Below are 10,593 nucleotides of genomic sequence, written 5' to 3'. Positions count from 1 at the left end.
TGGATTCAGCATATGACAGTGCAGTACTCCTAAGAAGGCATTTACTCCAAAGTAAAGGAGAAGGAAGCCTTTGGTACAATTGCTTCCAGCAGCAGGTGACCAACAGCTTTGCAGACACCTTGGGCCATTGTTTCCTGGCTGAGTAGATTACAGAGTAGATGGAGTTTGTCTGACGGAAAGTTTACAGCCGTGAGAGCTCGGACTAATGGGATGCTCTGCATGGAACATATTTTAATATTTTTGATAGCATTCATTTCTTTATTTGCTGGTGTCTCAGCAGTGCTTGGAAGCCCCAGTCCTGGGCCTGTGCTATTCAAAAAGAGAACATAAAGGGAAGCCCTGCTAGTCACAGAGTTTACAATGCCATTCCAATCAAAACATGAACTTTCAGTGTCTTCCCAATTACTGCAACAGCTAAAACCAAGCTTTTCTTCAGAAGGGAGCTTTCAGTAAATTTTTCAAAATGGAATTATAGTGAGAGAGACTTGATTTTCTCAGCTCCTGAGAAAATGTTGCCACAGTTCTACACCTCACCCTTTTCACTCCAGACTTTTCTATTCCACAGTTTTCTCATGGCACTTTTCATCTCCTCATTTCTCAGTGTGTAGATGAGTGGGTTCAGCATGGGTGTGATGACAGTGTAAAAGACAGCTACCCTCTTGTCCTCCGAGAGATTGCTGGATGGGCGTATGTAGATGAATGTGCAAGGCCCAAAGAAGAGAATCACCACAGTAATGTGGGACCCACAGGTGGAGAGGGCTTTGTACCGCCCTTCGGACGTTCGCCTTTTCAAGGATAACAAAATGACAATGTAGGATGTGACCAGGATGAAGAAAGAGACCAAGGCAATCATTCCACCATTGGCAACGACAATGATGCCCGCAACATAGGTGTCGGCACAGGCCAGTTGTAGTAGGGGGTGGACATCACAGAAGTAGTGGTCAATTTTGTTGGGGCCACAAAAAGGGAGGCTAACAGTTATGAGGGTCTGCACCAGGGAGTGCACAAAGCCCCCCACCCATGAACCCATCACCATCCAGCCACACACACGCCTGGTCATGAGGGTGGTGTAGTGCAGGGGTCTGCATATGGCAAAGTAGCGATCATAGGCCATCGCTGTGAGGATGAAGATCTCAGCGCAGCCAAAGAAATGTCCCATGAATAGCTGTGCCATGCAACCCCCAAAGGAAATGGTTTTCTTTTCAACAAGGAAGTCAGCAATCATTTTGGGAGCTGTGGCAGAAGAGAAGCAAATATCTGCAATGGACAGGTGGCAGAGAAAGAAATACATGGGGGAGTTCAGACGCTGACTGCTAACTACAGTGACAACAATGAGCAGATTTCCTGCCACAATAACAATATAGAAGAACAAAAACACCACAAAACATATTTTCTGCACCCCTTGGTTCTTTGAAAGGCCCAGAAGAATGAATTCCTTCACACTGCTTACATTCTCCATGTTGATCAGTTGGGTGGCAATATGCAATATACAGCTTACACACCTGGGAAAACAAAGACAGACACATGATTCATCAGCATTTTTTTCATTTTTAGTAATCAATTCCATATATGAGAAGTGGATACAAACCAAGAAAAATATAGGATTAGTATTAAGCTTATGAAGTGTTTAGTTTCTGTCATGTATTTTTTCACAGCTATTTAATTCTCCACAGTACAAAGCTTCTGCCATGGTTTTGGTGGCACAGAGATAGGTGCACTCTGTGATATGTTCCTTAATCCTGATCCTCCAGGATTTTGAAGGACTGGCTCCATGGCTGGTAGCCTTCCATGCACTAAGGACACGGCCAGAGTGTTCACCTTAGGCACTACGAGGCAGATAATGCAGCATGTTTGCCCTCAGGGTAGACAAAGTCCCTGACAGCAATCTTTGTAAAATGGGTGTCTTTAAGAATACCTGGAAATATTGCTCAGAATGATGATTGGCTTTATAAGTACACATGATCTTCGAATTCTTGTTTAGAAGGGAAATGTACCCACATGCAGAGAAAAGAACTCTCTTGTGTATATACATTTTGAAACGTAAATATGAAATGTCACAATCTGAAAAATGAGTTCTGGGAAGGTTATCTGTCATGGAGGGAAAAAAAAATAGCACATATGACTTAATGTAGTATTTCACATTGTTCTAAATCTCAGCATTGTTTCTATCAGAGGAAGGAAGAATGAAAGACTCTTGTGAGATCTTCTGTCCCAGCACTGTAGTGATTTTACCTAGTATGATTTTTGATACGCTCTGCGTGATCCTTTCAAGGGTTAACTTAGCTTAATGAAGCTAATCTAACTAAACTCCTTCAACAGCCAGTATAAGTCTGATTCATAGGCTGATTCAGAATGACTGAATTAGGGTCCTTTGCAGAACCCTTTTTTCCTCCATTCACTGTGAGGAGCTTAAGCAAATTAGCACCACCAGGTTAGAATGACCTTCAGAGAATAATCCCTTTTGGTCCCTGAAAGTAGCTCAGAGCTTTTTGTAATGCCATCCACCTGTTTTAGGTTATGGCTGAGCTCCTTGTCCCTAGGCATTTCTACATCCATACAGTTTCTTATTCGAGACAAGGTCACATTCCAGCATAAACATGGGACTTCTTTGGTTCACCCTGTATTCCAGCTACAACCCATCGAGCATTACGTGTCACTAATAAATGAGTAGCCTACATCTTTAGAAAGAGTGTAACGTCTCTAGCTTCCCTTTATGCACCCAGACCACCAGAATTCCCTTGGTCAAAGAAGTCTGGGAACCACCGGATTAAACTCTTCACAGAGAGTTTAAGGTCAGCCAAAAGCAGGCACTCTTTTAATAAAAATATCCACTGTATGGGCTTCCTTTTAGCATCAAAACATTCCCCGTCAGCTGGTGTTAAAATGCACCATTTTAAGTCCTGCAGAATTACATCACAACCAGGTCTTCTCATTTGTCTTGGTGATCTGTGAGCAAATCTGTGGAATGATTCAGTTAAGCCAAGTTATCTACCAACTACTTCAATCTGCAGCATAATCAGAAATTCTCGTGCAGGCACAAAATGATCAAGCATCCACAGGAAACACTGAAACTGAGAAAACCCAAGAATACTTTCAAACCCACAAAGTGAAGCCGAGAGAGGAAGTGCGCAAAGTTAGGGACTTTTCCTATGCTTACAGTTGTACTTACACTAGATGAAAGTTTTTCAAGCAGAAGGGTAAAATTTACATGGATGGTTCCCTTTCAGATATTTCTACATGAAAAGGATCAGTAAGAACAACGCGAGGTCAGTTTCTCCCTCGTCTTACCAGGTATTGATCCTTTCTACCCCTCTTCCTTCTACTGAGCAACGACGTAGACTTCTCAACAAAATAAATGACAGGGATGAAATGAGCACACCTTTATGGCTGTGCAGTACCCAGTCGAAAAGAAATAGCTGGGTTCCATCCAAGCCAGAGCATGACTGGAAGCATACCACAGCAATCGCAGGGCCATATTTAGGCAGTCAGAAAGGAGTGACCAAGAGAGAAATGGTCAGGGGAATCTATATGCCTGAATACCAGCAGATGGCAAACTCCTGAGCTAAAAACAAGGTGTGCATCTACAAAAGGACCGATTCACAATTCAGACAGCTCGGCTATGTATCTTGCTTGATAAGGTCCTTTCCATCACCACCAAACTGCATTTAACAAACTACCCATCTGTCTGATCTCATCTCATCGACTTAAGTCATGTAGGCACCGGTACCTAAGCTAGGCATATTACACCTGACCAGTCTACTTATAAATGTGATGAATCATGTGCTGCCGGTACCCGTTTCTTACTGTTGACTCCAAGAGGATTACTAGAATGACTAATTCAGTAGAGGATTGCCACCAGTGATGGCTTATCTCTTCAAGTGCCTTTGCAGGGGTAGAGCTGAGCTATATGACATAATGCAATCAGCTGCAAAATAAAATGAATCTCATGTGTACTCTTAACATCTCAAAAAGGGTGAGAAATTGCACCATCTCCTTACTGCATGCATTCTTCCCTAAAATCTCAGGTGGTTATGGGAAACAAAAGAATAATATCGAAGCAATCGAATCTGCGGCTGTAGAACTAGCTCTGTATATGATTCTAGCCAAAGATAACTAGAGACAGTTGATAACTTCAGCAGAAGTTCCTTTCTGTATTTTCACATTTGTTCAAGAAGAAAGGAAAAGAAAGAGGAAAGCAAAGCAAAGCAAACAAAGCGAAGAAAAGCGAGAAGCCAGAGAAGCTGCAAAACTTACCTCGCCTGTGTTTAGAGATCTAAATTTTTGTGTAAGGGCTGTACAACTTTATCTCCTCAAATTCTGTCTTCCCTGGTATGAATGTGTTAGAGCACAGCGCCTTTAAAGAACATAGAATGGCTTCTGGAAAGCTTCCAAAACTTGCTTAGGAGGTGGCTGTCAGTGTATAATCCAACCCCATCTAATTTATTACTTGCTTTCGTGTGTCACAAGTGTATCTTGATGTTTCCTGCCTGTGTGAGAAGTGGTTTAATAGGCTGTGTGGATGATGTGACCTGGGTGTGCTGAATGATGCTTTCATATCCCAGGGCTGAGAAGAAAACCATTTAAGCACCAACCTTTAACCCTCTCGCAGGAAATCTTCCACCTGAAGGGCTCTTGGGGCTGGAGGAGGGAGGGGTGGAGGCTTAGTGAAGGGAAGGCGTGAAAGAAAGGGGCAAGTGAGGAGAATGAGTTCTGTCTTGACTGAAAAGTTTAAGTAAATATATTTTAAAGAAACAGTTGTCAGTCAATGCTTTTCTAATGATATCACAAAGGCATTTCAGGGTTTCTCCATAAGAAATAACAGTCAAAGGAGTAGCTGAATATTCAACTGGACAAGCATATGCATGGACCTATCCAGCTAACGCTTCTCGGAGTTCTTCCTTACTCCAAGCTGATAGTTGTATGGATTTCCCCTGTGTAAAGGGCCATTAGGTCCACTGCTCTGGCTTCCTAGCATTGTGAATGCTAAAACAGTCCATTTGTAATCTAGATATTTTCTCTCCTTTTTTCACTTCTGTGTATTCCAAAAAACATGTAAAAGTGAAATCTTCATTAAAGGAAAAAAAGAAAGAAACCTCAAGCTGTAGGAAGAGTCACCATCCTCCAGGGATGGTAAAGAATTCCTATCACAGGAGTCTTTTAAGGACAGCTTGGGCTCATTTCTCTCAGGAGTGGTACAATTAAGTTTTGATAGGGACAGAAGATGTCCTGGGTGACCTCTTGATGACCCTCCAAGTCCTATCTCACCAAAAATTTCATCACTGGAAATCCAGTGAATAAAGCCTCTGTGCAAGAATTTGCATGTTTTAACAGAGGTCAGTGAATTACCAAGTCAGTCAAAAAAGTCCTTCATTTACGAATTGGGAAACAGAGGGAGGATATCACCTATTTAATGCCAATGGAAGTCAGCAAATTTAACCCTGACTTAGTCACTCTAGGCTCTTCTGCGGAAAAAAATGAATGTCTCTGGAGGCAGATGCATCTGATCTACCTCAGAACTGATTTTAGGATGCGATTAGGTCTTAAATGGACATCTAGCTTTTAAACAAAATAACTTAGGGCGGACAAATCTCACTGTCATGATGGGCCCCATCTTTCTTAACCTGAGCAGCTGCAGTCAAAGGTGAACCTATGAAATGAAACAAACGAAGGAGGACAGCAGAGAGGTCTCATGGTTTCTAGTGAAATCTCTGCTAAAGCAATATTGTAATCAACCATTAAAGGGCTTCTCCAAACCTTGTTTACTGGAATGAAATGGCTTCAGGAATACTGCTACTCCGTAGAATTAAAACAAAAAAAAAAGAAAAGTTTTGACCCCTGTTAGTTCTTTGAATGTTCTGGTGCAGACACTTTCCCTTCTTCCTCTGCCTTCAACTTAATTTCAAAAAATCAGATTTAGATCCATTCCTTTTAAATCCAGCCCTTCACTTGCTCACAAACTGTTTTGGTGTTAATTAGATCCACGCACCAGCCAACCCAGAAAGAGAGTAATGGAGAAACAAAGGAGGGAAGGATTGAGGGCAGGAGCCAAAAAAAACAAAAAACAAATAGAAGTCTGGAGAGCTGGCTGGAGAGGCAGAGAAATGCCCTTTCAGCCCTGCAGCAACAGGCAAGTGCCAGTGCCAGGAAGAGAGGTGACCCTCACAGCAGCTACTGGGAAGACAGTGAGATAAGGTGCTGTGGCTGGGAGCTGAAAGCTTTCTCAGAAGCACTAGGGTGAGAGGCCTTGCATGGCACTGCGTAAGGGGAGCGAGGCATCCCCAGTGTGGGGCGAGACGGTGGTGGGGAAGAGATTTGGCACAGGGACAGGAGGGTGGCTGATGGCTCAGCAGGAGCTGTGTGCTGCAGCCACATAGGGAAGGGAAAAGCTCCTTACAAGCACCTTTCTCTCCACTGCCTGTACAGGCAGCCTAGGGCAACTAACTCATCTGGAGATGGCCATCTTGGGCGAAAGCTGGGAGAGATGAGTTCCCCCTCCAGCCCTCTGGGGACAGCGATGGAGAGGCTCAGGGTGTAGGTGAGGAATTGGTGCTCTTCTCTACACACACAGAAGCACCACGCATCACTCCTGGACCCCTGTGTGTTGACCAGAGCAGCCATGGCACCAGCTGAACGGTCCCCTAGGTGTTCAGACCTGAAGGATGTTTCTATACAAGCCCAAAATAGCCAGGATGAAACTCATGCCTGCTGAGAATGGCATCCCAGGAGCTGCCAGAATGCACTGGAGTCCTGCAGGCTTGGCCTCAAGTCAAAGTGAGGGAAAAGACTCCCTGTAAGGTTCAGGGTCCCAAAGACATGCCCAACATCCTGGGTCACTCTTCCTCCCCGCACTCTGCATGCTCTGCTTAGCCATGCTCTGCGCACCATGTCCCCTTCCACAAGGGGGACCACGTAATGAGAAGAGGCCCTGGCATGGTGTGCAGACAAGGATCGCTCTCACCCAGCTCCCTGGTCCCCAGCACAGCCCTGCTCGCAAGGGGCACGTCACCAGCTGAGCTGCTCCCACCGCAGTGGAGATGCCCTGGCTCTGCTGGGGGCTGAGCACTGCTGCCCACCTCCCCTCAGTCCCCTCTGCAGGCTGCCCCACCCTCCCACACCTCCTCGCCAGCAGGGATTTATACAGCAGTCTCTGCAGCAGTGTCTCTGGGCACTTGGCTTCCTTCTCCGCACGTTGCTTTCTCTGCAAACGCTTGTCAGAAGGTGACTTTCCCAGAGCCATGGAGCCGGTGGTGACGGTTGCTCCTGAAGAGGAAGTAAATGACCGGGTTGGTGCTGCTGTCCCAGAGAGATGAGCCAGGGACCATCAAAAATGGGAATTTACCAATGTTTGGCATGCAACAGCACAAGGGCTTCATCCATTGATTCTAATCCCATTGCCAGCATGAACATGTTGCCTCAGAGATTGCATGTCGTGGAGTACAGAGGGCTGCAAATGAGCTTTTCTCTGCAAGAGATTCTTGTCTCACAGAATCTCATCCATCAGCCTTATGGAGACTGCATCTTTACTGCTCACTTGTCTTTCCTTCCTTCCCTTCCTTCCTTTCCTTTACTCCTTCTTTCTGAGGTGTTTCCTGGGGAAAGACGGAGATCTCGAGAGGCTGCACACACACTACACGTGCCGCAGGCCCTGCTCACCCCCCAGCACAGCAACGCCATGGGAGAAGTGGGAAAGGCACCAAGACAGGAAACAAGGGCAGGCAAAGGAGAGCACCACCTTCCCTGGCAGGGGCTGCTCTGCAGAGCGAGGGGGACATGCCCAGGCTGGGGGAGAGAAGACAAAGACCTCTGAGTGAGGGCTGCACACTTCTGTGGGAGGGAAAGAGGAAACACTTCTTCACTGCTTCAAATTTGACAAGGACATGCCATCAGAAAAAGACGTGATCTGGGAGCAGGTTCAAAACAGCTCTGGGGACTTTCTCATACAGCCGGTCACTGCCCATGGAAATCACAGCCATGGGGTGCTGAGGGTGCAAGATGTGTGCGAGAGGCCCAGACCCTGCCTGCCGAGCTCAAGGGAGAAAGACCTCAGGACATCTTCTTCACAGGGGTGTGTGCGCAGCCAAGGAGGTGCCGGGGGTGCAGAGCCTGGCAGACCACAAGAGACGGCCTGCAAACTGACCCCCAGCTGTGCTGCTGGGGCCGGGGCCTGCCTGCAGTGAGCCAGCCCAGCCGCTCACCTGCTCTTCACACCAGCAAAGGGGGGCTGCAGTGGAGAACCCCGTGCCGGGGCAGCAGGGTGGGCACAGAGAGCAGCTCTCACAGCAGACGCTGCTGCCTGGGCCCGAGGGAGGTGACCGCTGACCAAATGCTGACCCAGCTGCATTTCTGCTTCCTGCTGGCAGGGTTCCCCTCCAGTTCTTGCTCAGCCTTTCACTTCAGCACAGGGACAGCAGGAAGAGGCAATCCCCCTCTGGTGGTCCACCACCACCACCACCACCACCACCACGTGTTGGCATTGCCGCTTTCACCCTGCCTGAAAACTTGCTTCCCCGAGTTGGCCAAAGCTCCACCAGAGCCTTCCTGTGAATGTGGCTCACTTCTTCTGAGCGAGAGAGCCCCAAGAAGACCACAAGGGCTTGTTTGCTGGCAGAAGAAAGCCAAAGTTTATTGGGCGAGGACCAGGACCATGGTGGAGGTTGCAAAGGGGAATACAGGCAGTGCTTGGGGACCAAGTCCAGCAGAGCGGCACTATGCCAGGCTTGTGGCCCTGTCCCCACGCCACACTCCTCTTGCACAGCAGCGCCTGACCCCCAGCTTTGGTCACCTCCCTGGCGGCAAGAGGGCCACAGCCATGGCGTGGGGCTCTCTGTCTCCTCCCGGGCTGCCTGTGGAGATCAGCATCTCCACTCCTGCCTTGCCAGCAGGATCTACACAGTGGTCTCCACAGCAGTGTCGCCAGGGCCTTGGCTGCCCTCCTCACATGTTGCTTTCTCTGCAAACACTCGGCGGAAAGCCACTTTCACAGAGCCCTGCAACCGGCGCTGACGGCAGCTCCCGACAAGGAAGTAAATGACAGGATTGATGCTACTGTTCAGAGATGCCAGCAGGTAAGACATATAAAGGTAAAATATGTTTAAATCAATCATAGGATCTAGGAACATCACTGCAGTTAAAGGAAATCCGAAGGCAAAGAAGAAGATCACATTGAGCAAGATTGCAACAAACAGTCTCCCAGGGTGACGCCTCTGTGAGCCATATCAAAGTCTGATGAACAGGGTCAGGTTGGAAAGGAATGGGAAGAAAGAGAAAATGAAGGAATTCACAATGCCTAGTTGTAGAAATATATGTCGACAGTTCATATTAAAGGGGGAATAACAACCCAGAAAAAACAAGCAAACAAAAAGTCCAGAAAGAAACCAGATTACCCCACACACAATTTCGGACAAGCATTTTGGGCGACGTCATCGGTGCCAGACTGGGAATAAAACAGACAGACACCTCTCCATGCTCATTGCTGCCAGGAGATACATGCTGGTAAAGTACCACAAGAGAAACAGATCCATCAGGAGATATTTGGAAAAGATATAGTTATATAATGGAGAACAAGAGATTTCTATAACCATGTCTAGCGGTAATATAACAAGAAGAAAGAGGAGCAAAGAGAAGTCGGTGATGGCCAGGTTCAGAATGTAGACGGTGAAGGGGCTCTTCTTCGTGTGAAAGCCCAGGAACCACACAACCATCCCGTTCCCCACTAGCCCACACAGAGACACTCAAAATTATCACCGCTCTGTAATCTCTTATGCACTGAGATTCTGCAGTCCTCTGAGAGTTTGTGTATCCTGTGGCCGTGTAGCTCAGAGAAAGGGCTGTTGTGTTGGTGTCCACCATGGTGAAACCCCTCCTGTCGGTGTCATCTTGTCCCTCTCCCCTCTCCCGCCACCTCCTAGGAGAGACAAGTGTTGCTGCGCTCTGGCTCGGTCCCATGGCGCCACCAGGGGAGCACTGCAGCTTCCTGCTGCAGGGCCACAAAGCACAGACCTCAATGTGAGAGATGCTAAAATGGCATTTATTGTGAGCTGTGATCAAGCTTACATACAGTTGCATTTCGTTCCCACCCCTAGTCTGCGCGTCACACCGCGTGATCTTCCGCTACGCCTACTCTACCGCTTCTCATGCAAATATCTTTGTCTACGCAGTTTCCCAAGATCCCCCACATCTCCCCCCCCTTTTTAGAACCTCTTTTCCTGTACCATTAATTGATATACTCTGTGCTCATGTCTATCAAGCAGTTAAGCCCGTACATGCCGTAAGCAATAATTCAGAATTAGCAAGCCGCAGCATATTGCTATCACTACTGTGAGCGCTACCAAGCTCAGCGTTATAAGCCATTTCTAATCAAGCCATGACAAGATCCACGCCCCTGTGTTGACCTGTTCCCCGTCAGGAAAGGTCTGACGCAGCTCCCGTTTTTCCCTTAGCCTTCAGGGTCAGGTTGGAGTCGACGATCATTGGGACGGTCAGCATAGTACTGGTGTTAACCCATAGTGGCCGGAACACCAGGCCAGCTGGGGTCTCTGCCGGCCCCGCCTCGGGGTTGAGCGGGATGCAGTAGTGCGCTGCTCCGTGCGCCTG

At 47.4% G+C, this 10,593-nt stretch overlaps 1 protein-coding gene and 1 pseudogene across 1 annotated transcript; both read right to left on the bottom strand.

Annotated features, from left to right (window-relative positions):
* Positions 1 to 535: 535 nt before the first annotated feature.
* LOC136991932 (olfactory receptor 4S2-like) lies at positions 536 to 1,474 on the bottom strand (the record flags this gene model as incomplete). The annotated part of the gene is made up of 1 exon (XM_067295429.1): positions 536 to 1,474. A coding segment is annotated over exon 1 (924 nt), but the record flags the coding sequence as incomplete, so codon positions are not given.
* A 20-nt stretch (positions 1,475 to 1,494) lies between these two features.
* LOC136991803 (mas-related G-protein coupled receptor member H-like) lies at positions 1,495 to 9,722 on the bottom strand (annotated as a pseudogene).
* Between the last annotated feature and the right edge of the window lie 871 nt (positions 9,723 to 10,593).

This window comes from Apteryx mantelli, chromosome 4, assembly GCF_036417845.1.
Source record: "Apteryx mantelli isolate bAptMan1 chromosome 4, bAptMan1.hap1, whole genome shotgun sequence".
NCBI lineage: Eukaryota > Metazoa > Chordata > Aves > Apterygiformes > Apterygidae > Apteryx > Apteryx mantelli.
This window is presented reverse-complemented; position numbering and strand designations above follow the sequence as displayed.